This window comes from Terrapene carolina, unplaced genomic scaffold, assembly GCF_002925995.2.
Source record: "Terrapene carolina triunguis isolate 2854851 unplaced genomic scaffold, T_m_triunguis-2.0 Scaffold33911, whole genome shotgun sequence".
In the NCBI taxonomy this organism is placed as follows: domain Eukaryota; kingdom Metazoa; phylum Chordata; order Testudines; family Emydidae; genus Terrapene; species Terrapene triunguis.
The window spans coordinates 13,073,125-13,100,874 of NW_020698262.1; the positions used below are offsets into that span (position 1 = coordinate 13,073,125).

Genomic DNA, 27,750 nt, shown 5'->3' on the forward strand with positions numbered 1-27,750 from the left:
TTCCCCCGTGTTGCAAAAAGCACTGTCTCCTGCACAGACAAACTTATCTTAACTGTAGTTCCATTGTGCCAGAGGAGTGAAGCTGTCAACGTGGCAACAGGCTACCAACAGTGAGTCCTTGATCTGCAAAGCACCAGACAGAGGGTTCCCAAAAGAGACTGCAAAGTTAGCATTTTATTTTATTTGTACAGCTCATTTTAGTAAAATATAAACACCTGTTAGCTTTGCTGAAGTAGGAAGCTTCTGTTTAGAAGAGGTCCCCATTCTCCCAACCCTGCATGGCATATGGTGGCACCTGTAATGTTGTTTGCTCTGCTTGCCACTGGCATTCCATGACATTTGTAGTCAGGCATGCAATTCCACGCTTGCATGAAAAATGTTGTTCTCCAGATGGCGTGACCTCACAGATACGGTGCAGGAGAGGTTGTTCTACAAAATGGTGTCCTCCGTGCCCATTCGGGGACTGAACAGAATCATCCCCTGGACACAGCTGGCTTGGGCAGGCAATGTGTGCCTTGCATACGCAGACGGCCTGCCACCATTGCTTGCTAAGATTGTTTCCCTGCCTGGAAAAAGTAAAAGGTGGAGTTTCGAGGGTCTGAGTGATTAAAATAAAAGTTCGGTGTGTCGAAGTATGCTAGTATAAAAGTTGTGCCCTAACGAGGAAAAGCTCCAATTGTTATTTGAGTGTGGGGGGGGGGGTTCTACACTACTTTTGGATTAGTGTCAGCAGAGTTGAATAGTTAACATGTTGCACCTTCTCCAAGGTGCAACGTTGTCAAACTTACACTCTGCAGGTCGGTTTCCCATGTTCTTGGCTGTCTGCTTCTCCTTCACACGTGCTTTGCACTGGGTCTTTACACTATGGTTTTCACCTCCATTGTTTGACACCTGCCACTGCTTCTCTATTTAACCCACTTGTCAATGTGTCTTACAGATTCCATTCTGTTCTCAGGCCACAGAGGAGATGAGTTGTGTTACAGCCCCACCCTGCTGGTTTTAGTTCAAGCCATTTAACAGCTTGTGTTTTTAGTTCTGGATGGCCCCACTTCAGTTCCCGGTATGTCAGCCAAGATGGCGGCCATCACATCTGCAGGGCAGGATATGTTCTCAGGTATTCCCTTTACATGTCTATGAGCCTCTCCACAAACTTGAATGCAAGTTTGGGATTTGGGAACAATTCCACTTAGAAACCATTTTCAATAAACTTGTGGGGTCTAGGACCGGGTCACTCCCATGGGGGCTCATCCTCTGCCCCCATTTGTCTGTTTTATTCAGCTGCTGCATCCTGTCTGCCTGCCATGTACATGGGGAGCTCTCTGGGATAGGGACCATCTTCTTTGTTACATGGGGGCACAGGGCCTGGCACAATAGATCCCTGGTCTTTGCTTGGTTTTCCTAGATGCTACCATAATACAAACAGTAATGGGCACTGCACACATGTCTCGAGGGTGGGGGAAGGCTCCTGATCGGGCATTACTGGCAGGAGAAATTTCTACCCCAGAAAGTGACTTGCCCTGGGACGGTCTCGGAGGGGCTCAGGCCGGCGGGCAGGTTGCAGAAGCTCATTGTGATGTAATGTGGGCGACCAGAGAGCGAGTGTGAAAAATAAGGACAGGGGGACGTGGGGGGTAATAGGCGCCTCTGTAAGACAAAGCCCTGGACATCGGGGCTGTCCCTATAAAATCGGGACATCTGGTCCCCCTTGGTGGGGCTGCGAGGTGATGCCAGCCCCACCCTCAAAGGGCTGTGATGTCACCGCAGTGACGTCACAGAGAAGTGACATCACAGGCGCGGGGGCGTGTCACCCGATGCCACGGGCCTGGGGCGGTTCGCGCCCCCCCCCCCCCTCCGCCCCGCTCAGCTGCGGCCCTCGGCTCCATGTGCTGGTTCTACCCGGGCCGGAACCGCCGGCGGCGGCACCTGGTTTCCGCGGGGACCCACTTCCCGGACGGACCCGACCTCCGCGGGACGCGGCCCGGCAGGTGAGGCCCGGCCTGGCCCGGCCGCCCCCCCCTCGCCCCTGCCCCGCCCCCATCTCCCCAGGGTGCCCTTCCCTAGCGCCCCCTGGCCCCAGGGCGCCTGTTCACCAACCCCCCACCTCCTCCGAGGCATCCGCCCCCATCTCCCCAGGGTGCCCTTCCCTAGCGCACCCCGGCCCCGGGGTACCTGTCCAACCCCCCACCTCCTCCAGGGTGCCCGCCCCAGCCCCGCCCCCATCTCCCCAGGGTGCCCTTCCCTAGTGCCCCCTGGTCCCGGGGTGCCTGTCCAACCCCCCACCTCCTCCGGGGCGCCCGCTCCCATCTCCCCAGGGTGCCTGTCCACTAACCCGCCGCACCTCCTCCTCCCAGCCCCATCTTCCCCACGGTGCCCTTCCCTGGTGCCTCCTGCCCCAGGGCTGCCTCCCCAGACGTGCCTGCGCACCCCTCCTGGGGATGGGCTGCTCCAGCAGCTGCATCTGGCTGCGGCCTTCAGTTTTCCACGTCCTGCTGGTTGGGTGCTGGGGGGTCAGTGTGGTTGCTGATCGGTGCTGTCCATGTGCTCTAGAGGGTCGGGGCGGGGGGGGGTTGTCCATCTGTTTGTGAGGGGGTTGTGGGGTGCGATTGGTGCTATCTATATGCTCTGGGGAGTGGAGGGTGTGCGGATTGGCACAGTGCATGTGCTCTGTGCTTGCATGGAGGGGGATACACCAGCCTCAGGGGGCCTGACTTCCATGCAAATAAACTATGGAAACAAACAGTAACACTGAAAATACAGACTGTTTTGAAGTTTTTCACACCTTTTTAAATAAATCCCACCACCCTGAAACCACTTCCTCCAATCACAATATGCCCACCCACATCTTCCTTCTCCTCTATCTGGGGGAAATACTCCCTCATTTTTCTGATCCACATTTAACAGTAGTCCTTTGGGATTTGTTGAGTTGTCTAAATTTCTGGATGGAAGTGCTGACACAGAGCTGTTTGGAAAGTTAGGAAGTTTGAAAGCATCTGGTCTTTCTGCAGACAACAGATGTGAGTTTCTGTTAGTTTGATGGAAGCGGTCTTTTCACACACTTCAGAGCAGCACACGTTCACTCCCATCAGGTGATGCAGAGGCAGACAACCTGCAGAATGTTATCTGGTGGTCTGTGTGTGCTTCTGGTTTGATCATGCTCTCTGGGACAATGGGGCACACTCCTTTTGCAAGATTAGTTACAGTGGCAAGAGCTGATCTTGGAAGAGATGCAGTGATAACCACGTGTCTGAGGTCAGGATCAGACCCTTTGACTAGCTCAGCAAAAAGAGTGTTGCTCAAGTCATCTAGTGTGTTTTTATAATTACAGATATATTTATACTGTGACCAAAGTGAGATTAGATAATGGGGATTTGTAAAGACACATTTGAAAGAGGGGTGAGTTAGAGATGGAATAGCAAGGAATGATTTAGGAAAATTTTAAGCAAGAGATAAATTTCTTAGCAGTGAGGGAATTTGTGCACTGGCATGATCTTTCTTCATAGGGTGTAGCTGGACCACTCTTCCTAGAGATGGTTGAGAGGTGACTCAGGGCCTAGGAATGACTGAGGTCGCTGGGTGATAGTTTGTATCTAGTGTCCAACAGAGTCATAGGTGCTAGAGATGCCTCAGACCTATGTTACTTTGTCACCTTGTCCATTCCCAGAGATCAGAGCAGGATTGTGTCCTGGAAGGTATCTTCTGGGGTTTTGTGTGGTCTAGTTTCAAACATCTAAAGCAGGGGTCGGGAACCTTTCAGAAGTGGTGTGCCGAGTCTTCATTTATTCACTCTAATTTAAGGTTTCACCTGCCAGTAATACATTTTAATGTTTTTAGAAGGGCTCTTTCTATAAGTCTGTAATATATAACTAAACTATTGTTGTATTTAAAGTAAATAAGGTTTTAAAAATGTTTAAGAAGCTTCATTTAAAAATAAATTAAAATGCAGAGCCCCCCGGACCGGTGGCCAGGACCCAGGCAGTGTGAGTGCCACTGAAAATCAGCTCATGTGCCATCTTTGGCACACATGCCATAGGTTGCCTACCCCTGATCTAAAGCAATGGGCAGTGTTTTCTGTATACATCTGAATCATAAACTGATGATATTGTGGGTTTTTATAGCTTAGAGTTGCTGAGCCAGTTCTCTTTTTTGCTCCTTCAGAAAGGGCTGTGCTCCAGCATACGAAAGAGAAGAGTGATTATGGTGTGTGTTGTGCAGGTGGAAGAATACGGGTAAGACTGTAAATACTGTGAGGGCATCTGTAGAGAAGCTGTGGCTTGCAAGGAAATAATCCACCAGTTATTTTAATGCTATGCTTAATTTCATTTTAACCAATATGTTATTTTCCTCCTGAAAGGCTGCACAGTAGCATCATCTGAAATAAGTGACAGGTTTCCACTTTAAATCACAGCAGGTTTCCTAAGAGGATTTATACCACCATTTAGTCTACATATTGTTAGTGGTCAGATGTGAACAATACATGGTTATTAGTGTCTTGGAAAATGAACTGACATTGATAAATCTGTGACAGTTACCCAGTTACTTTGCATTGTATTGTGGCTCCATTAGCATTCTGAGATCACCTTTGTTTGTTTTTTTACTCCTAATTTGAGAGATGTGAGGCTGGCTCCTGTTTTCCTACCTTTAGAAATGTAATTTCTTGCTGAGTAAAGCATTGGAGTGGGGAGCTGGGGGATGGAAATGCTGTCTAGGGTGAAGAAAGAATGTTAACTCCTTATATATCAGTTTGTTAATCGTATAGTTCCTGCTTCTCTGGCCAGTCCTAGTTGGTTTGGGGTTGTGTTCCCCTCCCCACCTTCAACTGTGGTGATGCTTTATTGTGTATAGAATTTGGATCCCACAGTTGCCCATAATTACCACTGTCTTCTCTGCCACTCATTGCAAGGCTTTGTGATGTCAAGAGCTGGGGTGAAACCACCAAATGTATTTTCGCTCGTTACCTTAGCCAGAGTAGGGTACGGTTTGAACCTGTCTCCAAAGACGAAAGCTAGTGCATTGACTTGCTGTGTTGCTCCTTCAGTCCCCATCCCACAGCAGCACGTCTTACTCAGCTGTATACTCAATTTTGATTCCCGTTACTGGTGTAGCTCCCTGAAAAACGTAAAAGAAAGGAATCTGCCCCGGCCCTTGCCAGACTGGCACGTCCAGCACTTCTGTAATACTGTACACAGTTGTCACAAGTTCTGTGAAGTCCATAAATGCACAGGACCAGTGAAAGCTGCTGTTGCTTAGTGTTCCATTAAATCTGCACTGGCACTGTGGTGAAAAGAGGATGATGTAAGTCTCTGAAGCTGCAGTTTCGAAGGGGCAGCTAAAACCTGGCTCTTTGAGCTTTACAGGGGAAACCAACTAAGCCAAGTGTAGTTAACCATAGTGGCTTGGAACTCTCTGCTCTTCAGTGACACAGTGGAAATGCAGTCAGTTCCAATTAACACCCCTGTTAACATTTCGTGTGTGCTCTCACCAGCAACCTGGCCTTGGGGCTACTAGTTAGAAAGAGGTGATTCTGGTTTTGCTAACAGTCTGTGTTGTCTTTTTTTCTTTTTTTAAATTTATCTGTAAAGAGGAACGTGAGAAATGGAAAGATGTCGTGCTAGTGTCGCCTGTTTTGTTTTTTCCATTTCATTGGTGTGTGTCATGTGCATGCAGTGACCACACTTCTTAGTTTAAAGCCCAGTTCAAGATGTTTCTGCACTAAATCACGGGCTTCATTGCGGAAATAGAAATTGAGGTTGTTCCGCAAACAAAATATGTGCAAACAAGTTTCTTATTTGGGAAATTTCATTAGTGTGGATGAGAGAGACAGGAAAGCGCACTGCTGCATCTGTGCAAAAACTAAATAAAAATCCATCGCTGACAGTAGGTGTTAGCAACAGGGGCATCTGAGCTGGTGCCAAGCACAGTTGAGCTGTAAATCATTTGGATCTTACATTGATAGTTGTCAAACAAATTCTCCGGTTGTTTATTGTTTCTGCTACTTCCCGCTATGGGGAGCTGTGTTTTGTAAGCTGTTGCAATAATAGATTTTTTAGAAGTCCTATAAAGTCAAATGGCCATTGACCTCCTCAAGGAAACCCCATCATTGAATGTAGCACTCCTGTATCTTTTTTTGTGAAATGAAAGTTTAGATGCATTTGGACAGAAATTGGCTCGTTTTAGTTTCACTTTAAGGATACTTCACTTGTGGAGTTAAACTTTAATAGTCACTGTTACATAAGAAGCAACATAAAGTCCTGTCTCTCCTGCCCTTTGCCATAACCCTTTCCTTATTTTTCTTCCTCTCCTTGGCTGGGTGTCTGTGACAATCAGTGTGTGGCTCAGGACAGCGTCAACCAATCAGAGTCTTCCCTTTCTTCCTGCTGCTCCAGCTCACAAGCACCGTTCCAGTGTTGGCACTGCCCTGGACAGGGCTCTGGAGACCCTCTACCCAGTCTCTCCTGCACCCTTCTGTAGCAGTTTCTTCCTGATGCTCCCAGTGTACTGTCACTCTGCCCTGCCCCTGGAGGAACGACAAGCTGCAGCCACGACGGTAGCACAAACATCGCTTTAAAAAAGAAGTGGCTGATGAATAGCATTTAGACATTCCTAACATTTGTCTCCATTGCTGTAAAAACAAGAGAGTCTTTTTCTGAACTTCTTCCACGAGAGAGTGGACTTTAATGTCATTATGCACTGGAGCAGAATGCGTAACTCTTATGCCAGCCCATAATCTTCCCCCGTAACGGTGGGGACTGTTGCTTCATCCCAATTCCCTAGTGGATGTTTTTCTACATTGCTGAACCTTGATACAATTTAACATGGTTCACACACACTGTTTAGGAGAGTTCAGGATTTCAATGGTGGGGTGCGCTCCCGGTTAGGGTAGCGCTGTACCGGTAGAGCTCTGGCGTGGGGGGGAACCAGCTGAGCTCATGCTGACACGTTGCCTGGCTCTAGTCAATGCTGTTAGTTTCCTGCTATCCAAGCTTTATTCAGAAATGCTGTAACAAATCCCACAAGTCAATAATGGTGGGTATTTGCTTGCTTGCTTGTTTTCGCTTGGAAAACCAGCTGCCTGGCCTGTACCGTATGGTGGGTGCCCAGACTGTTTGCTGTTTCCGCCTATTCTGTCTGTTGTACCCATTCTGTTAATGTTGGATCATGTAGGGCAGAACCTTGTGCCTGATACAATACCTGTGATGATCGATCAATCAGATCAGAAGGGTAGACAGGCCTCCGTTGCTTATTTTCTTCAGTCACTTGAAGTGTTGAGTTGCTACAGGACGGCATCAGTAAGCATTAATTACTGTGCTAAACTCACTTGTTGAAAATAAATGCTTTTTTAATGTTCATTTTTGTCTTAAGTGAGATTGTGATTTAGAGATTCCACTGTGAGTGCTTTGGGCTGTCTTCCTGCGTGTGTAGATGGGGCCTAGCACTTAAACAGGCTTAGAATGAAAGCTACCCCCTTTTCCTTTGTGTGAATATTTTGTATAAATTCCTGGATATTCCCACTCCCTGCTTATTGGTTCATATAATTTCTCTCTGCAGCATCGAGTCTGATCAAGAAATGCTGGCAGAATGTTGGGCTCTTGGATATTTTGCCATGTGAATTTGCCCATGCGATGTCTTGTTCACGGTGTACACCGCTGGAGGTGGCCTGCCTGTGGACGGAGGAATGTTGGGCATTTCAGAAAAGGCGTGCACACCACAAGAACACCATTCAGTGGTAGGGTCACCCCTGTCTTCACTAGAGCTCTGGCTTTTGGTGATAAAATTGCCATCATTGATCAAAATGGAGAGCACACGTACAGGGACCTTTACACTCAAAGTGTCCACTTGTCTCAGCAAATCTGTGAAGTGCTCAGATGTTCCAGTGGAGACCTAAAGGAGGAGCGGATCTCGTTTTTGTGCCCAAATGATGCCTCATATGTGATTGCCCAGTGGGCTTCCTGGATGAGTGGAGGCATAGCTGTTCCCCTGTACAGGAAATACCCAGTGCGGGAACTGGAGTATTTCATCCAAGACTCCCAGAGTAGTCTAGTCATTGCCACGGGAGAGTATGTGAGGGACATAACCCCTAGTGCTGAGAAACTGGGAATACCCGTTCTGCCACTTGTTAACTCCGGTAGCGATGGATGTATAAATGATAAGACTGTGGAAGCGTTCCCCTTGGCAACTGACTGTCCTGAGTGGAAAGAGAGAGGAGCCATGATCATCTACACCAGTGGGACTACAGGAAGACCAAAAGGTGTCCTTAGTACCCATCAGAATGTGCAAGCTGTGGTAAGTGATACTTCCCTCATCAGACACGAATGGCACGTTATTGGAGGTCAGGTTTTTTTCCAAAGTGACTAGTGATTTGGGGTGCTTCCTGTTGGGTGTGCAGCTTGAGCAACTGCACTCTGAAAATCCAGGCCCCTCTAAAGTGTCTCAAGTTGGCACCCAAAACCATTAGTCACGTTTGAAAATCTTTACCGGTATGTATGCACTGTGGCTTAGGCTAGGGTGGGTGGGCGGGTATTTTCCTGGAGGGGTGGTAGTGACTCTATAAGTTGCCTTTTTTACTGGTTGCTTTCCTGCAAAATGACTTTTAAAAATGTATCCATGCCCCTCACTGAAGTATAATTTGATCCAGCACGTCACTATTATGTAAAGTCTGTGCATTATTTAGCTATATATCCCCAAGGCAAAAAATCCATTAGCTATCTGAGCCAAAAAGAGTTAGAAGTCTAAAGGAGCGTGGTGATTGCCTTGCCAGTTTGGTATCGCTGCTGCAGCTGATAAAATCACACCATTAAGGGGAATAAATACATTGCACCTCAAAGATGTGGTATCGGACTAAAATGGTTCTAGATGCTCTGCTACTGTGGTGAGGGGGGCAGTATAAGAGCCTAGACAGAGAGAACAAGGGCTTCACTGTATTGTGGAAAGACTCTTTCCTCACAAGCGTTCAGATCATTTGGAAGGCAGACTGAACAGTGGCTGTGTCTGGCATTTTGGTGCAGAACACCAGGGTTGTAGTGGCTGGATTAAAATCTGCCTCCCCACTACAGTAAGGGGAATGGAATTCCGAATGACGAGCACTGTTCAGATCTCTTTTCTTTTTAGACAAGCTGGAAATGACCTCTTTGACTGCAAAGGTTAGGCTCGGAAAGGCATTGTCCTGCCTAAAAGGGCCCAAACTCTAGTGCTTTAGAATAATGTTTTTCTTTTGGGAGCTTAAAATTAGTATTTTCCCAGTATTGGGTTTATTTTCTTTTCTATTTATGGACCATTGACTTCCTGCCCCCAATTTCAATTTCTCATGGATTCTAATAAGCCAGCATAGGTCAGCTTCTTTTTGTCAGCAGCATTATCAAAGGTGTTAGCAAAGTTTCTTAGATAACTATTGTTTCTGCTGACTCTGGTTGTGCAACAGCAGGTTAATAATAGTGTAGGTCCTACCTAAACAGCAGCAATTAATTTCTAATTTTTTGGCAACACGGATGGAGTTATAGGTGCATGTATGTATATACATATGTATTCTATAGATACACAGAATATTCCCATTGAGTTCTATTTTTATGATAGGTGCTTTTCTCCTGTTGGTCTCAAAGAAGAGACCCCACTTTCCTTGCATTGATCAAAGGGGGTGTAGGTCTTCCACCTTGCGGGTTCTCATCTGCTTTTTACTGGTGTCACTTTCATTCTGACACCTGTTTTTTCCCATGAATCCCTTGAATTTATGTTTTTCACATTCAAGGCCCAGAAACTAGCCCAGGCAGGGACATGCTGCGACCAGCTTAAACAGCAGAGCTAGGGTTGGAGCTGGGCTCTCGAATTAGCCACGCTTTCTCTGTGGTTAGAGCTCTGTTCTATGTCTCAGCTGGTGGCTCACCTTGTCCTAATGCTGGATTTTATATTTTCCCCCCACAGGTCACAGGGCTGGTTGACAAATGGGAGTGGACGAAGGAAGATGTTATCTTGCACGTGCTGCCTTTACACCATGTCCACGGAGTGGTCAATAAGCTGCTGTGCCCTCTTTGGGTGGGAGCTACGTGCATCATGCTACCTGAGTTCAGCCCTCAGAAGGTAAGCCTGGAGGGATTGGGTGTTGGCTTTGAAATTCATCAGCAAGACCCCATGCATTCTAATTAGAGTAAGTTTGGAGACCGGGTCTTAAACAGTTCCAGCCTGTTTAGCTTTTGGCTACATACAGGTCATGAATTGTCTCTTTAAAAAGACTTTGAACTGAATATTAAATCTGGGGCAAAGCAGCTTCTCTGGGTGGTTTTAACTTGTTTGATTATTAAATGGCTAATAATCCGTAATATTACCTATGCTCCTTGGTGACGCTAGGAGGTACATGCTATCAAACCAGGGCACTACACACAGAATAATAACAGAGTTAATTTAGGATCAGGAAAGATGAGAACACAACTTACTCTCTTGTTTTGTAACATACTATACCTTAGCAATGCATTGCCTCCAACACTTAATGTTTGTTTTGTATTACCATATTCAGTAGCTCGCAGTAGCCCTTTTCTGTGTTAAATACACTTACACTCAATGTCTTGTGCTATATCACATGGTATGATGCTGGCGTTAGAGTTTCTGGTGCCCCAGGTGAGACTAATAAAATAATACTTGATATTTATATGCAAGCTCTGCTTTTCGTCCTCCAAGCTCTTTACAAACATTAGTAAATTCATCAAGATTAGACTGGATGGCAGGTCCCTACTCTAGGCCACAATGGGAGAGAGTTAGCAAAATTGAAACTTTTCAGAGTCCCTTAGGAAAGGTGGTGGTAAACAGACTGTCCTCATCCGATTAGGATGTTGTTTTTCTGCAGCTATAGGAAGCGCTGGGCCTGGTGCTTTGCTCTGCTGTGGTACCTTGGCAATGCCAATGGGCAGCAGTTTTAAAGGGGAAAAAAGTGGTTGTAGCAGAGAGAAGTGTGTCTGCGAAGAGAGAAGAACACTTTTAGTCTGTTTCCACCTGGGATTGCCTTTGCCACTCTTGTGATGGTGCTGTTTGTTTGTAGCGCCCCTAAGGTTGGTCCTGAAGAAGAATTTGGGAGATCACTCGTGTCCAGGCTTTAATTCAATGAACAACCTAACTACTGTGGTGATGGGTCCCGTAGAAGACCCTAAGGTAGAGAGACGGGTTTGTCTTCTACCCAAAGTGTGTAAATATCACTTCCTGAGCAATGTGCCAAGCATTGAGACCAAGTGTGATTTGAGGAGAGGCATATGTTCTGTTCCTCTTCCCTGGAGACAGCGCCATCCGGTAGACTGGTGAGTAGGCAGCCGTCTGATAAGAACGTGTGATCTAAGCGAGTCTGACAGAAATAGGTGAAGAGAAGATGAAGGGAGCCTGAGCACTGGACTCTGAAGTGGCCATCCTTTGTCATGCCTGTGGCATTCGCATTCCAGGTGTGCTACAGGTGGCGGGGCTCCTAGAAAGGCTGAAATTCTCAGTCCGAGGGAAAACATTCCCTTAAGCTGAGCTGAAACAGGATGGACATTAAGGTGGCACTATAACATGGAAAATCCTGGAAAGCTTCTAACCTCAATCCCAGGTTCCTTTGCTTGTTGGTCACTTCCTGCTACCCTGAGCCCTTTCCTGGCAGCATGGCTCGGAGATTTGGGCCCAGCTTCTAGTTGGAAATGACCATGCAAGATAAAATAAACACAACCTGAGAATGCCTGACTATGCCTAAAAAATTACCCCTCGTTGTAATGCCAAAGAGCCTGTGAGGGGAGGAGTTCAGGAGAGCTTAGGCTGTCATTGCAATACACCTTATAACTCATCAGTTCAAGCTCTTCTGGGAAGTGATGTGGGAATTCAACAAGCAAATAAAATATCGAAGGGGATAAAGTACAATAAACAACAGTGCCGAACACTTCCCCTCTTACTACATAGGGGGCGGGGGAGGGGGGATATTTTGCCATGCAGTCCCCCTCTCCATGCAGAGCTATGCAGATCAGCAGATTAAAGTTGTGCATTTCAAGGTGCCTCAAGGCCTAAGTCTGCTTTGGTCAGTGGAGTTACTCAACATTAATGCCAGTGTAGCTGAGGTTGGAATTTGGCCCTCAGGCTTTAACTAGCACCGGTTCCTTTGTGGCCAGAAGGCTCAGTGATCAGTGAATAATTGGGCTTCCAGGTGCAGATGCCGGCTTTAAGTGGGAACGGAAGTGTGCCTTTTCTGAGATTACTTCTTATAGAAGCATAAATCAATAATCAGTCCTGCAGCCACCCCAGGGTAAGATCAGGACCCACATATGAGCAGCCATGGTCAGAGGCTTTTAAAATTATACCGTACCCTCTCTGTATGCTTCAGGTCTGATAAGGCTACCTGGGAGATATATAAATATGAGCAAATGCAAGAAATCGTTGTCCTGTTCAGCTGTCAGACACAGACGTGCCTGACTCCTTTCACTCTCCCGGGGAGTTTTCTACAGGCCATGCTGACTTCATTTTACACTTTCCCCCTTGAGTCCCCGACAGCAGTCACCATCCCTCCAGATGTGGCGGAATGGAAGGAAACCTCCATCAAAGCCTGTCCTCATCATTGCCCCTTAATCAGCCAGAGGGGCTGCTGGTGAATGGCAGAAAAAAATTCCTTCCCTGAGGGCTAAGCATGCTGCCTCCACAGCTCCTGCAGGGAGCAAGCAGTCAGGAACTGAGCCCATGATAATACCCAGCAGTAGCTGGCCACTGGCGCTGCCCAGCATTCATATTTCAATTTAAATATATAGTGTGTGTGCATAAAGTGTTTCAGACGGATACAGGTCCTCTTTGGGGTAAGGCAGCAGGTTTAAAACAAACAAAAGGAAGTATTTCTTCACCCAGTGCACAGTCAACCTGTGGAACTCTTTGCCAGAGGAGGCTGTGAAGGCCAAGACTATAACAGGGTTCAAAAAAGAACTAGATAAATTCCTGGAGAATAGGTCCATCAATGGCTATTAGCCAAGATGGGCAGGGATGGTGTCCCTAGCCTCTGTTTGCCAAAAGCTGGAACTGGATGACAGGGGATGGATCACTTGATGACTACCGGTTCTGTTCATTCCCTCTGGGGCACCTGACATTGGCCACTGTCGGAAGACAGGATACTGAGCTGGATGGACCTTTGGTCTGACCCAGTGTGGCCATTCTTATGTTCTTGGGGTCCAGTCTGAGTACTGTTCTTCCCTTGATATTTAAATCACTGCATTCTTAGCTTCCCCCCTCCAGCCCTTAAAGTCTTTGGGAAGAACCCTCTTTGAAACCCTCACCTCAATAGAACACACAGGCTAAGAATATTTAGCATTTGCAGTGCTTGACAGCTTCCAACACTGTCCTGACCTATTGCAGAAGGCAAGACCTTGATACCTCACTAGCCTTGGTGATACACTGAGGCAGCTAATTGCAGGCGGGGGCAGGGTGAAGAGCACGCTGATAGTCCTGAAGCAAAGCCAATGGAAAGCCCCATGTGCATTTCTCCGTATCCTGTGGCATCTCGTGATTGATTGTCCCTTGTACTCTTGTGTTTCTCTGTGCTGCTCTCCTGACATCTGCAAATCAATGAGCTGACGTTGAAGAATGGGCTCTGCTGGGAGGAGGGGGATGCTCAGTCCTGTATTCTCCAATCCGATTGCTTGGTGAGAATTGACAACCAAGGGCAAGCGAGGACTGTGCTGGAGCGGAGCCTTCACTTTGACCCAGAGGGTGAGCTCGGGCAGGGGCAGTCTGCATGGCAAGTATGTCTGATGCAGGAGCAGCGAGCCAGCTCCATTCCAAGAGCTCTCCGGTGCAGTCGGGCCTCTGAAGGACATTATTTGCCTTTTTTATTTTTTTCATTCCCTTTATTTTTCCAAGGGCCTCCCCTGGGAGCTGAAAGTGGTTTGATCGACACTACAGAGAAAGCACACGAGGGTAAAGCAGGCTTTCTTGTGGAGTTTAATGCAAGCTGCCTTTCAGTTCCAGTCTATTTTCACCAGCTGTTTACAAAATGCCCTTTGCTACCAAAATCAGCTTTCAGAAAAGAAGCACAGTTTCAGTGGAGGATTTCGCAGAAGGAGTCTGAGTTTTGCTGCTTTTTTTTCTTCTTCACTGCACCTTGAGAAAACCGTCAATTACAGTGTGATGTAAAGAAACCCAAATGGCAGCTAAAACACTTGACATACTGATCAAAACAAGACTAGGAACTTACTCTAAACCTGCTGCAGACATATTTAGCCTTGAGTGATACTGGCATGGCTTCAAGAGAAACCACAGCAGCATACCCAATGTGCCTTTGGTTTCTAATGACTAACACTTCATTATACAAAATAAATACTTTATTATTTCAGTGTTCATTAAATTACATAATTTGCGGCATGCCTTATAATCAGAGATACAGGTGCCAGTCTGGTTTAGTTGGTGCTAATAACATTATTTCCTCTTAGCTAAAAGATGGTTCACGTCTCAGATAAAGGCTTGGTTTGCATCCTGTGCAGTGCGGTGTTAGGAGTTGTTTTTCAGACCCTTCTGCCTGGTTCTGGCAGCTGCCCACGAGGAGGTTAAAGATCAAGGTTCTGGAACTGCCCCAGTGTCCTGGCCAGCTTTCCCTCTCTAACAGCATCTGATGTCCGAGGCTGCATGTGCGCTATTGTGAAGCTCACAAAAGGACTCATTAAAGTGTACTGAGATGCCTCAAGCGTGAAAGTTGCTTCATAAAATCAGATTCTCTTTATTAAACTAAGCCGTATGTTACTTTGCTCTCGCTACTGTACAAGTTATAGTTCACTTCATAGCACCGTCTGCTAAGAGTGTCTCGGCTAAGCTTATTGTAGCATCCTTCTATTGTAAGTTATTAAAGAATATTGCTGCAGCTATTAACCATTTGTTAAGAAAGGGTTTATAAATGGACCCTTAATTCCCAGCATTGCTTTCTGCTCCTTTCAAGTGGCATTCTAAGTACCTTGGTGTGTGCTCCTTTTGGAACGTAACATGCCCTCGTGCAGGGAACTGAGCTCAAGACACACTCTCTACTGCCCCTTGGCCCAGCGGGGCTAGATATGTAATAGAAGTAGCACATTCCACCCATGGGGTGTGTGTCTCATTGCACTGGAGCCACCTTTCTGTCTGTCTTGGGAGCAGTGTTAAGTGCTCTAGAGTGAGCCATATAGAAACTTCCTCAGCCACATGGAAGTTTGGCCTGAAATTGGGGGAGTACAAGGGAGGGAGCTAGTGAAAGGCTTGTAGGATTCCCCTCCCCAGAAAGTATTGAGAGCAAGTGTCGCTCTGACCTTACATCTGTTTTGTTTTGTAAGTAAATTTAGCACAAGGTAATTTCCAGATTTCTAGTCCTGGAGAATGAAGTTCTCACTTTATCCAGAGGAAAGATCCTATGTAGACCATGACAGCCCAAGCTTCTCGCGCTACACTTCTCGCGCTACCCTTGCCAATATGCCTCAGCCTTGAACTACAGGGGCCACTGTTAGGTCTGAGCGGCAAGTTCCATGTCTCTCTCACCGGACCCCTTTGCTGCAGCTGCCAGCCGGGGTGCAGGTATCACTGCCTTCTAGCCTTGTGCAAGAGAGAGTCTGTTGTCTTTGCTTTGCAGGTTTTTTGTCTGAACTTCTCGTGGAAAAACAATCTAATACTGAGCAGTTCCTTAGAAGCGTATACAAATATGAACAGTGCATGCTCTCGTCCCCTGGAGGGTGTATCCAGTTTGGCTGCATGATTAAATGCAAGGCTCTTTCTTGCCGTCAGCAAAGCCCCTTGCCGTAATGCAGCGATGCCTGTACCCTGAGGTCCTCTGTTAACAAATATGCTGATATGTAGACTTCTTGGCCTACATTTTCAGAAGTGACTAGTCATTTGGGGTGGCTGGGTTTTTGGGTGTCCAACTTGAGACACCTTAAAGGAGCCTGATTATCAGAAAGTGCTGAGCTCCCGTCCTCTGAAAATCAGGCCCTTTGAAGGTGTCTTATGTTGGGTACCCCAAATCATTAGTCTCTTTTGAGAATTTAGGCCCTTATGTCTAGGTGGTAAGTGGCCTTAATGCACCAGCCTTTCACCTCTGGAGACGGAGGGTCCGATCTCAGTTAGTTGCAGCTAAAGGAAATGTCTGTGTCACAAAGCCACCACACAGCTGGGCATGGCTGGTAGTCTCTACCCAGCAGGCTGAGCAGCAGGAGGGGCAGCCCTGAGATGCATTGGCAGGGTAGGGTGCAGCTCAGGAAGCATGCACTGCAGCTGTGTAGTACCAGTTCTAGCCACTCCCATAGGCCCCTCACTGCACAAACATCAGGTGAATCCTTATATTTTTAAAATAAAAGCGAATCCTAGCATACAAATGTGTGAGCTCCAAGGAACACACCCATTAGAAAGGCACTATTCGCTTGCTGGGAATGTGTGTTCCCATTCGGTTTCAGTTGGAGAAAGGTGATTGTCTTTTCATCCATTCACCGGTGGCTTCAGAAAGGTAATTTTATTTCAGGCTCAAAGGGAAGTCTGGGCGTGGTAAGGGACAGGTCACTGCTGGATGGATTATGCTTGATCAGTTCTTGCAAACCTTGGCTTTACACAGTTATATTTGTTCTTCACTTCCCCACAGATCTGCTGTCTGTTCTCAGCATCTGTTACAGAGTAATGCCTTTTGATGTGTGTGTGGGGGAAATAACAAAAATGGAACCAGAGCCTGTCATATTTAGTTATATTACTGGGTCCCAGGGAAAGTACTTGCCCCTTTCAGTATGCCTGCAGCATGGCGAGGGTTTAAAAGCTTCAGACTGGAATGCAGAGGGGGCCGTTAGACTGCACTGATGAATAAATGATTACAACCAGAGTCATGCAGAGCGCAAACAGTTTGGGGTTATAACAAACATGAGACGAAGCCACCAAGGGCCCGATTTCCTTTTGAAGAAAGGAATGTTTCTCTTTCTACATATTGCTGCAAACGGCCTGAGTTGAGCTAACCATCAGAGGTTCAGCCATTAGGAGAGAGCAAAGCTCCCCTAGCTGTTCTCCACACTCCTCTGTAATATTCATGTTACTTCCTCTCAGAAAGAAACTGTGTCACCAATATGCATGTGTGGTCCTGTGTTCTGGTCAGTGCTCCTGCACCGTGCTGGAATTTCTGCATGTCTAGGAACCCTGCATCTATTGCAATTGACGCTGGTGTCCCTCCCCAAATAGATCTAGTTTGGCAGTGAGGCACTCGATCTGAGTCAGAGCTGTAGCTGTTAGAGAACCTATGAAAATTTGGGCATAACCAGCACTTTAGCAATCAATACAAAAACATAAAACCATCTCCGAAATCAAAAGGGAAGGAAAGGGATGATTTAACCTGCATTAGCGATATTGCTACTTATGAAAAGTGTTTTTAAAAAATTCAATAACAACTTAAATGATCCAATAATTTGTGACTGGTTTAGAAAAGAGGAGCCACTGAATTGTAAATAGCTACAGTAGCCCAGGTTGTCTGTTACCTGTTTGGCTTTGGACTGGAAAATCCATTATGGTGTTCTTACTCCTTTTCAGACTGAAGGCATCTTAATATCATTTTCCCCTAGGACATTACCTAAATATTTCCTTTAAAAAAAAAAATAGCTGTTTCAAGTAAAAGGAAAACACTGTCTGTCGAATACCTGATCCAAAAATTCACTGGCAAGCAGGAGGGATTCTGGCCCTGCACCATGGATCTGAGATCAGAATCTTTCACAATCACTTGCAGGAAACGTGACCCCGATTTGATTTGATTTGTTTTAAATGAGCCGAGCAGGTTCATTGTCATGCTGCAAGATGGTGTATGTGCATCCGTGTGTGTGAGAGAGAGACTGCTGTAGTCTTCCTGGTCTATGGGAAGCCTCTCCGAATTGCTCCTTGTTCCTCTGCCTGCCAGTCCCAGCCTGGGGATGTTCACTGCTTTTTCCAAACTCCCTTTCATTTTCTGTGTCTTCTCCTGTTTTTTGGAATGTGTAACTCAGGATAAATGTTGTTGTGTGCAGTCTAAGCATGGTAGGCCCTGGTTTTTCTCCCGCCTCACCTCTTCTTCTGTGTTGCCAGTTGTCAGGATATCGATTGATTCAGTGTCTTTGGCTTCTTCTGGATTTGTATTCAACACTGTGCTCCTCCTTCCACTGAAAGTGAGGCCTCTGGAAGGGAAAAGGGGTTAGTGCTTCTCTGCGATGCGTGTGGCCACATCTCTCCCTTCAGGCTGTCTTGCATAGACAGCCATACTGGGTGCAGTTTGGGAAAGTCGCCGTGCAAAAATGCAGGCTTTGTGGGTTGAAAGGAGCTGCTTGTTGTGTATCACTCAGCCAATCCCCCTCCATCATCACATCTCCTGTCTGTTTTAGGAACTACTAGGGGAAATCTTGCACATTTCCCATCACATTAGGGTTATTTTGCATCCAGTTGGTGGTTCTGTTTTGTAATTTTCCTTCTCCTTATTGTCACTTTCCTTTTGGCAAAATCTTCTAACATTCCATTGGCGAACAGACAGCCTTCCCATGCAAAGGGGGGTAGCAGAGAATTAGCCTTTCTTACACGGAGTCTAGCTGCACTCAGCACATCTTCTGAAAGTTCTTGGGCTGAGACGGGCGTTTTACCTTGTGAATTGTGCAGTATTGATAAGCTTGAAGGCTGATCAATACAGCACAGTTCAACAGGGTACTTAAGCACGTACCTGACTTCAAGCATGTGAGCAGTCCCATTAAGTTCATGCCAAAGTACCTTGTTGACTGGGAATTTCTGAGCCTCCTGCTAGTGATGAGGAGGCAGTGCATTTGTAACGCAAGCTGTATCAAGAAGCCCCATGTCAGTGCTGCTAAACCGGCGTCCGTCCACCTATAACCTGATTGCACCGTTGGAAAGATGTCACTGTTCAGATTGGATTCAAACATGAAGTTGTTTTTTGGATTATCAGGTGTTTCAGGGTGGTGGATCTTCTTGTGATGATTTAGGAGTGGGGGCAACAGTCACATGAGAAGGCAAAAACAACTGAAAAGGAAAAGCAACGCTCGGAGGAAACAGCAGTCAAAGGCCCTAGGGAAAACCCTAAGATGGACATATTCTCCACCTGTCTATAGGTGGGCTTTTAAACCAGTATCACTTTTGGTTCCTCTTTAAATCATGTCTAATATATTTTAAAAACCAACTGTCTCACATTCAGAAATGCTGAGCAGCCACAAATCCAGCCGGAGTCCGTGGACACCAGATGTGTTCAGCACCAATGAAAGTTGGGTCTCTAATGTCTGGTGGTCCCAGGCAAAGCAGAAGTCCAGCAGCCCCAAAGTCCAGTGCAATGTGTACCAAAACCCCATTGTTTTTAGAAACACGTTGCGTCCGGAGGGTTTGAACAGATCATTCAGGTGAGCGAAATAAAGTAAAACGAGGGGTTGTCAGTGTCCTGTCCACCCAGAATTGATGTGGTGACAGTGACATATGGGATAACGGCGAGGGAGAGATTGATTACACTGCTCTAAACTGGAGGGCGTCGGAGGATGCCATATGCCGGGAGAGCAAAGCTGGGCAGCTTACAAGACTCTCTAGATCCCAGGAGTGATTGATAGCCTCAGGTAATGAGGCTTTTCAGATCCATCCTCCTCAACTGTTTTATTTTTTTGACTGAGTAGCAGTGGTGGATCCCACAGCTCAGAGATCTGTGTGGTTGGGAAGGGGGCATCGAGACTAAGTTCGGAGGACATAGGACCCAGCAGCTTCTGAGAAGGAAGCATGACCTGGGATCTATAATAAGACTCTGTCGTGCTTGAGAGTGTAAAGACGGCCCCTGTAGATGAACAGGAACCGAGCTCTTTCATTGGATTAACGTGTAAGTAACACAGTAAGAAGTCTGAAGGGGAGCTGTGGCGCCTGGCTTTTCCTGCAGTGACCTTCAAAGAGCCCCTTGCGCCTGCGACATGCTCCTTGGAATAAGGGAGCAGAGTGAGGGGAGGACACGATATAAAATATCCAAGTGCAAAGCTTGGGGGTGGCAGCAGCTACCTGAGCCCAGGGAGTGGGGTTGTGACACCCCAGCTAGGCATGTGTTGCTTCCTTCCCATGGCCCCCACCCTGTCACTCCCCTTTCCATCTGTGGCCTGCCAGACGAAGGAAAATGTACTTTCTTGCCCCCGCTGCCCTTCCCAGCACTGTGGCCATCGCTTCTGGTTCTCAACATTTCCCCAAGGCCCCTCTTCCACGGCTCATTGCTTGAGCTGGACTTGCGCACTCGCCAGTGCAACTCCCTGGGCTGGGCACATCTGTAGAGCCTGGTAGTTTTCTCTCCTTCCCAAAGACACGGAGCGGCTGCAGAGGAGCCTTTACCCAAGACTCAGTAGTGACGGAGTGGAACATTTCCCCACACGGGGTGTGAATCACTCCCTCTGCTCCATGGCTTTGGTCTCCTCCCACTCCGCTTTCCCCTGATGCTTTTCAGGTGCTATTGCCCCGAGTCCTGTAACGGCAGAAGGAAGGAGGTCCCTTTAGATTAGGTTCCACTGTATCTGGTGGATTTCTAACCTGTGCATTTATAACTCCTCCTGCCAAGCGCTCTCTGGGACGGGAAGACGCTCCCTTTAGTTCAGTGGGGCTGAGTCCTTTGTTAAACGTGTCCTGTGATATTAACAATAACAACATGGTTTGTATTGTTGTACAGACCAGATTGTTCTGAGGCAGCGAAGTGGGGGGGGGGGGCGTTAAGGGCGGAGGGGGTTCGTGAAGTAGAAAGTAATGAAATTGAGCCAGAGAGCAGGACTGAGGGGAGAGCAGCCAAGCAGCACTGCCATCCAGGGTCACAGCATAAAGGAGAATCACTTGTTCCCCTTCAATCAATTCACGCTTTTGTTCCCCACCGCACGCCCCTCTCTGCGGCTGAGCACGCCAAGGGAGGGAGGGGAGAGGAGGCAGGCGTTGTCAGGAGCTGTTAAGAAATACATTTATCAACAACAGGGCAAAATCCAGAAAGGAGGGAAGGAGCCTGCTGTCCCCAAAGCTGAGCTGGCAACAATCTTTTATTTATTGATGGCTTTGTTCTGCTCCCATGTTGGGGAATGCTCAGCAAGGGGGACAAGTAGCAATGTGGCGGGAAAGTTAGCCACATTTAAGTATTTAGGCCTCTCCTCCACCACTTCCAAACGGTCCCAGGTGGAGATGTTCGGCCAGTCCTAGAGCCCTTTGAGTCATTCACACATTGCCATAGCCAGGTCCTTGAATTTGCCCCAGTTTGTAGTTTCCAAGTGTTAGTAGGACAGGTAATCAAAGACTTTTTGTCCTTTTTTTGAGTGTTTCTTTAGGAGGGATGCGGTTAGTGAAAGCTTCTTCTGCTGGCTCCCAAACTGAGCCATCCGTCCAGTTAGACTGTGGCTGCATCTTAGTAGAAGTCTTTGATGGAATATTTTTCAAACCAATGGAATGTCAGGATATACAGGAAGAGCATGTTCCTGTGGTGTCGTCAGAGGTTAATTTCCAGTGAGGGTCACGTCTTATTTAAAATTGAAAAGGGCCCATTTCACAAAGCTGAAAACAATTGAGCCAAGTCAGTTGAGACAGAGAATTGAAACAGAAAAATTTGAATGATAATTTGGAATTGTTTAAGAACACTTTACTAGATAATCAAAAAGCCACACTCCCACAGCTGAGAAAGAAGGCCACAGTGGTTAAAAATCAACCTGGCTTGGTAGAGAAGTGAAAGTAGCTATAAAAATAATTATATATAAAAACAAATAGAAGAAAGGGGATGTTGATAGTAATTAATTAAATCAGAAGCTAGGAATTGTAGAAAATGGATAAAGGAAGCAAAAGGACAAGAAAAAAAATCTATGGACCGCATCGTTAAGGATGTAAGACATTTTTAAAGTATATGTGGAAATGGTAGAATTGTCATTAATAATGCAGAAAAAGCAGAACAGGTCAATAAATATTTCTGTGCTGTATTTGGGAAAAAGCTGGATGATGAAGTCATATAATATGATGGAATACTTTACATTCCAACAGTAACACAGGAGAATGCTAAAGAGCAGCTTCTAAAGCTAGACACTTTTAAATCAGCAGATCTGAATAACTTTCATCCAAGAGTTTTAAAAGAGCTGACCGAGGAGCCCTCTGAATAGTTAATGTTGATTTTTCAATAAGTCTTGGAACTCTGGGGAAGTTCAAGAAGACTGGAAGAAAGGTAATGTGCCTATATTTTAAAAGGGTAAAGCAGACGACCCAGGTAATTATAGGCCTGTCAGTCTGACATCAGTCCCGGGCAAAATAATGGAATGGCTGATAAGGGGCTTGATTAACAAAGAATTAAAAGAGGGTGCTATAATTAATGCCAATCAAGATGGATTTATGGAAAATAGATCCTGTCAAATTAACTTGATATCTTTTATGATGAGATTACAAGTTTGGTTGATAAAGGTAATGTGACATAATATATTTAGACTTCTTTAAGGCATTTGAGTTGGTATTGCACGATATTTTGATTCAGAAACTAGAATGATACAAAAACAACATGGTACACAGTAAATGCATTAAAAACTGGCTAACTGATAGGTCTCAAAATGTAATTGTAAATGGAAAAATCCTAATTGAGCAGCTGTGTTCCTAGTGGTGTCTGCTGGGATCGGTTCTTGACCCTATGCTATTTAATATTTGTTATCAATGACCTGAAAGAAAATACAGTTTGAGAACCACGGCAATATGCTAAACGTAAGGTCATACATCTAGGAACAAAGAGTGTAGGCCATACTTGCAGGATGGGGAAGCAGTGACTCTGAACAGGACTTGGAAGTCATGGTGGATAATCAGCTGAACATGAGACAGTACAACACTGTGGCCAAAAGGGCTAACGTGATCCTTGGATGCATAAACAGGGGAATCTTGACTAGGGTTAGGGAGGTTGTATTATCTCTGTCTTTGGCACTGGTGCAGCCACTAATGGACTCTTGTCTTGAGTTCTGGTGTCCACAATTCAAGAAGGATGTTGATAAGTTGGAGAGGGCTCAGAGAAGAGCAGTGAGAATGGTTAAAGGATTGGAAAACCTGCCTTAGAGTGATAGACTCAAGGAGCTCAATCTATTTAGCTTTAGCGAAGGTGAAGGGGTGACTTGATCACAGTCTATAAATACCGACATGGAAAACAGAAACTTGGTAATAAAGGGCTCTTCAGTCTAGCAAACAAAGATCTAACCCAACGATTCTCAAACGTTTGTACTAGTGACCCCTTCCACACAGCAAGTCTCTGAGTGCAACCGCCCCTGATAAATTAAAAACACTTTTTTACATATTTAACACCATTATAAATGCTGGAGGCAAAGCGGGGTTTGGGGTGGAGGCTGACAGCTCGTGACCCCCCCCCCCCACACACACAATAACCTCACGACCCCCTGAGGCGTCCCGACCCCATTTTGAGAACCCCTGATATAATGAGATCCCATGGCCAGAAGGTAAAACTAGACAAATTCAGATTAGAAATAAAGTGCAATTTTTTAACACTGAGGTAATTAATCATTGGAACAACTTACTAAGAGATGAGGTGGATTCTCCATCACTGACCATGTTAAAATCAAGACTGGATTTGGCCTTCTGGCCTTGGAATCTATAAACTTATAAACATTTCAGCAAAGGAGATCTCCTCTCTCCCTCCCCCCACATATACACATTGCAAGAGTTTCTCTCTGTGAGTCGAGTACTTTGGCTCAGACCCTTGTGTATTGTAGTGGTCAATATGCTGTTCCTTCCCTTTAAGAAGGAAGAGGATCTCTGAGCTTTGAAAGGCTGGTGACTTCATATAGCACTGTCCAGGGCTGTATTTCCTAAAGGAATGGATGGACTCTGCCATACATGTTTATTTTCATGTGCATGTTAACAGTTCTAAAAGGTGCTGGCTATTGGAAGCTACAGTTTCTACACATCATCCCACATTGGCTGATTGAGAGAGTGAAAGCAGTGGTGTGATTCACTGCCAAGATTCCCCTGGTGCTTCTGAGAATAAGTTGATTGATGGTGTGGGGGTCAGAATGGAGGGGGTTTTGGACATCATTGTACAGTAGATTGGGTTCAAGATGGCAGGGATGCAGGGGGTTCATCATTTTCATAAGTATTAGGCAGCAGTATGGGTTAGAGATAAGAAACCACACTTGATAGACTCATTCTGATTGGACAAGTCACTTTCCCGCCCTCTGCCTCAGTTTCCCTTTACATCGTACTAAAGAATGCTCACATAGCTATTTGAAGGGTTTGTAAAGTACTTGCTTGTGAGCCTTCTCCCAAAGGTGGTATGGAAGAGCCAGTGGCGGCAGTGACATGAAGGCTATTCTCCTCCATAGTTTGTATTTAGGTGCCTTTTCTTCTTTCCTTTCCAGGTTTGGGAGAAGTTCTTAAGCCCCAGAGCTCCACGGATCAGCATCTTCATGGCGGTCCCCACTATTTACTCCAGACTGGTGGAGCATTATGACAGGCATTTCTCTCAGCCTTCTGTCCAGGATTTCGTACGTGCCACGTGCCGGGATAATTTCAGGTAGCTCAAAGATGTCCGTCTTCACAGCCTAAGAGGCTTACAGACGAGACCTAGGGAGTACATCCTCTACAATAGATACGCTCACGCTGTCCCAGCCTTCCTGGGCTGGAGAAGGCTCACTAACACTGTGGAAAATGTTACGAGGGGAGGGTGTGAAGAAGGCTGGGCGCGGGTGATGGAGGAATGGAGAAGTTTGAGCTGTGTGCAGAGCATCTCGAGGGTAGCACCAGCAGTGAGCACAGTGGATTGTATGATGTCATTCCTGTAGTGCTTCCAGGTTCTCTAGGATTCTCTCGAGTTGTGGTACCAGGTTCTGCTTCAGTCCAATGACCAGGCCAATGGCAGGCTGTCTCTTGCTTATTAAAAACCATCCTTCACGTATGGGCTCACAGTCCTGGCTCCAAAGCACAGACGTGTAGGCAGTTCTGTTCAGGCAGAGTGCCTGGTTAAAGCCTGGCCCTGCAGGATTCTTTTCTAAACTTCGCCACTCTGCAAAGCTGGGCAAATCACGTCGCTTCTCTGGGCTTTAATTTCTCACCCTGAAAAGTGGGAACAATGATCCCTTGCAAGAGCGATTCATATGTGGGGTCATTCTGATCCTCTAGTCTGACCTCCTGCATAACACAGGCCAGAGAACCTCACCCAATAATTTCCATATCAACCATACGTTCTCTTTGAGCTAGAGGGTCTCTTTTTAGAAACGCATCCAGTCTTGACTTCGACTGCAAGTGATGGAGGATCTGCTGTGTCTGTGCCGTGTGATGTAACTTTCTGACACTGCTGAATGGCCTGAGGTTCCCCAAGGCACTACAGATGGGCAAAGGCTTCTTGTACTACAGCAGTAATTCTCTAGGTAAAGAATATGCCGGTGATGCTCACCGCGTGGCATTTCCTTGCACAGGTTAATGGTTTCAGGATCGGCAGCCCTTCCTGTGCCAGTCCTGGAGAGGTGGAAGAACATCACCGGACACACGCTGCTGGAGAGGTACGGGATGACAGAGATCGGAATGGCACTTTCTAACCCCTTGCACGGAGTTCGTGTCCCAGGTATAAATCGTCTTCGAAAGGTGGAGAGGGTTGAGACACCTTTGTGCCAACCTATCTTTTAGTGTTGTAAATGCGTTTTGTTCTTCTGCTCGGAGAATGTGTGTCCGTACCCAAACTTCTCCCAGGACAGGACTGGGTTAGGCAGGAAGCTGCTGGTCAGGACTGGGGGCATTGGCAAAGCTGTAGGGGAAGGAGGGGTCAAGGAGTAGGATGAGGGGGGTGCTGCTGGTCAGGATTCAGGGGCATTCGCAGAACTGTGGCGACCCATAATTGTTAATAGTGGGGGGGCCCAATGTAAAGGTTCAGAGGAGCCCATGCATCAACTCCGGGTGCAGGAACCTTCCAGCCCCACCTCCTTGGCCCAGGACAGCCAATCCCGCTGGCTCCTGGGCGGCTGGGGCTGCAGGAGTGGGGCGCACGTGCCCATGGGCCAGCCCCCGTCCCTGGGCAGGGAACTCCAGTTTCTCCCTGGAGTTCCCCGGCCCTCTCAGACACTTCAGCAGAGGGAGAAGTGTAGGCAATGCTGCTAACTCAGCACAGGGAACCTGCTGCTGCTGTCTTCCCTAGTGGCCCAGTGCCAGGTCCAGGGCTGCTGCGCTCTCCCTGCCCTGGCAGGGTAACCTTCTGCGCGGGCCACTGTTGCCACCCCAGCCAGGATCTTGCAGGCAGTTGCTGCGCTGCACAGAGGCAGTGACCTGGAGCGGCCACCCTCACCCGGCAGGAGAAGTGGCTCCATCCTACTGCCTCCACTCCCCACTCGGGCCTGGCTACCACGGAGAGGGGCCCCGCAAGCTGGAAATGTGCCGGGGGTAGGGTGCAGCATGAGAAGGACAATGCCTTCAACACTCCCAGGGGGCATGTAACCCTCTGCGCCCCCCCATGTCACCGCTGGCTGTGTAGGGACCCAGAGCTAGGATGGGGGATGCTGCCTGTCAGGATTGAGTGCCATGGGCATAGCTGGGGAAGCGGGGTTAGGATGGGGGTGCTGCCAGTGGTGATTGAGGTGTCTGGGTAGAACCATGGGAGTAGCCACTGTAATATCAGGGAGGATGCACTGGCGGAGCTGTGAGTGGAAAGCTGCAATGTGCATCGTAGCCCCAGTTTGTCATAAAGAAATAAAAACGTCTGCAACTCAGTCCTGACTTCACTCAGCTGTGGCAGAAGATTTTTACTGAAGGGTTCCTGGTAACATGTTTTTACCAGCTGTTTTAGGACTTTCCAGTGATAAAGGGAAATGCACTTGTATGATAAAGAAAGAGGTAAATCGTAGTAAGAGCCTCTCTTTATAGTCCACAAGGGACGTGCTGTAGAGCAGTTGCCTAATGGTGTCTGAGAAAGAGGGGTCAGCCCCTGTCTGTCTGCAGGGATTTTCCAGCTCCTCTTAGAGCTGCTGGAAGCAGCCAAACCAAGTTTCAGCATAGACCCTCCTGCTGGTTGTCTCTGTTCTTCACACGCTTACCTCCACAGAAGTGACACTGCTGGCTAGGTTGAGTCTAGATCTGTCTCCTCTGGCACAGCACTTCCTTGTTCCCAAAGGCTTTGTGCTTCCGCACTGCAGCACAGCAAAAGGACAGAGCCCTCTGTGTCTTGCCTTTTGCTTCAGCTCCTGGCTAATAGCTTTCCTGCCTTCCCAAGAGAAGGGCTGGCACTTTGACCTTCTCCATGAAAGGTTAACCTGTAATACATGAGCAAGCAGGAAGCCTAGTGTTCAGCTGAGAATCAGGCCTGCTGGAGAGATTGGTGAGGTGTATGCTTTGCATTCAGTGACGGAGGGCTCTCTGAACCTGCTTTCCTTTTAACTGAAGGGCCTATCCACCTTCGTTCTGAGGGCATCATCTGACCTTCCTCCACCTCTTCCTGATGAGGAGAGAGGCACGCTGCATCAAGGTGGAATTTATTTATTTAGAATGATCTGTTGCAGATTCACTGGTTTTTAACAGAATCTGCTTGTTGCTTTTTGTTTCGATTCAATGAGGAGCAGTCATAGACTGGCTCAGGCTCTTCAGAGCCTCCAGCACAACCTGAAGTCTTCGATGGAAAAGGTGGATCGGTCCAGCGCCCCCACTTCTGCGGCGAGTCCCAGGGAGGGGCCTGTCTCCCAATTGTATCCATGTCTGGTATCTCAGTTAGATTCTCCCCCAGCTAGCAAAGTGCACAAGGCTGGGTACTTGAGATAGGATGTCTGTTCACTCTTATTTTAGTGCAGGTGTATTGCTCCTTTACAACCTAATACCTCCGGTTCTGTG

General features: G+C 47.0%; 1 protein-coding gene across 2 annotated transcripts in view; it reads left to right on the plus strand.

Annotated features, from left to right (window-relative positions):
* The first annotated feature begins 1,878 nt into the window (after positions 1 to 1,878).
* The window catches only part of LOC112103472 (acyl-CoA synthetase family member 3, mitochondrial), a 65,276-nt gene continuing 39,404 nt past the window's right edge, over positions 1,879 to 27,750 (plus strand). The window contains exons 1-5 of one of the 2 annotated variants that reach the window (XM_026663815.2): positions 1,879 to 1,985; positions 7,546 to 8,280; positions 9,913 to 10,068; positions 24,303 to 24,457; positions 25,359 to 25,504. In XM_026663815.2, coding sequence (XP_026519600.1) covers positions 7,576 to 8,280; positions 9,913 to 10,068; positions 24,303 to 24,457; positions 25,359 to 25,504 — 1,162 coding nt within the window. In that variant the 5' untranslated portion in view covers positions 1,879 to 1,985; positions 7,546 to 7,575. Of the gene's footprint in view, positions 1,986 to 4,138; positions 4,227 to 7,545; positions 8,281 to 9,912; positions 10,069 to 24,302; positions 24,458 to 25,358; positions 25,505 to 27,750 lie in introns of those variants that run through there. The other variant, XM_026663816.1, reaches the window with a different exon arrangement.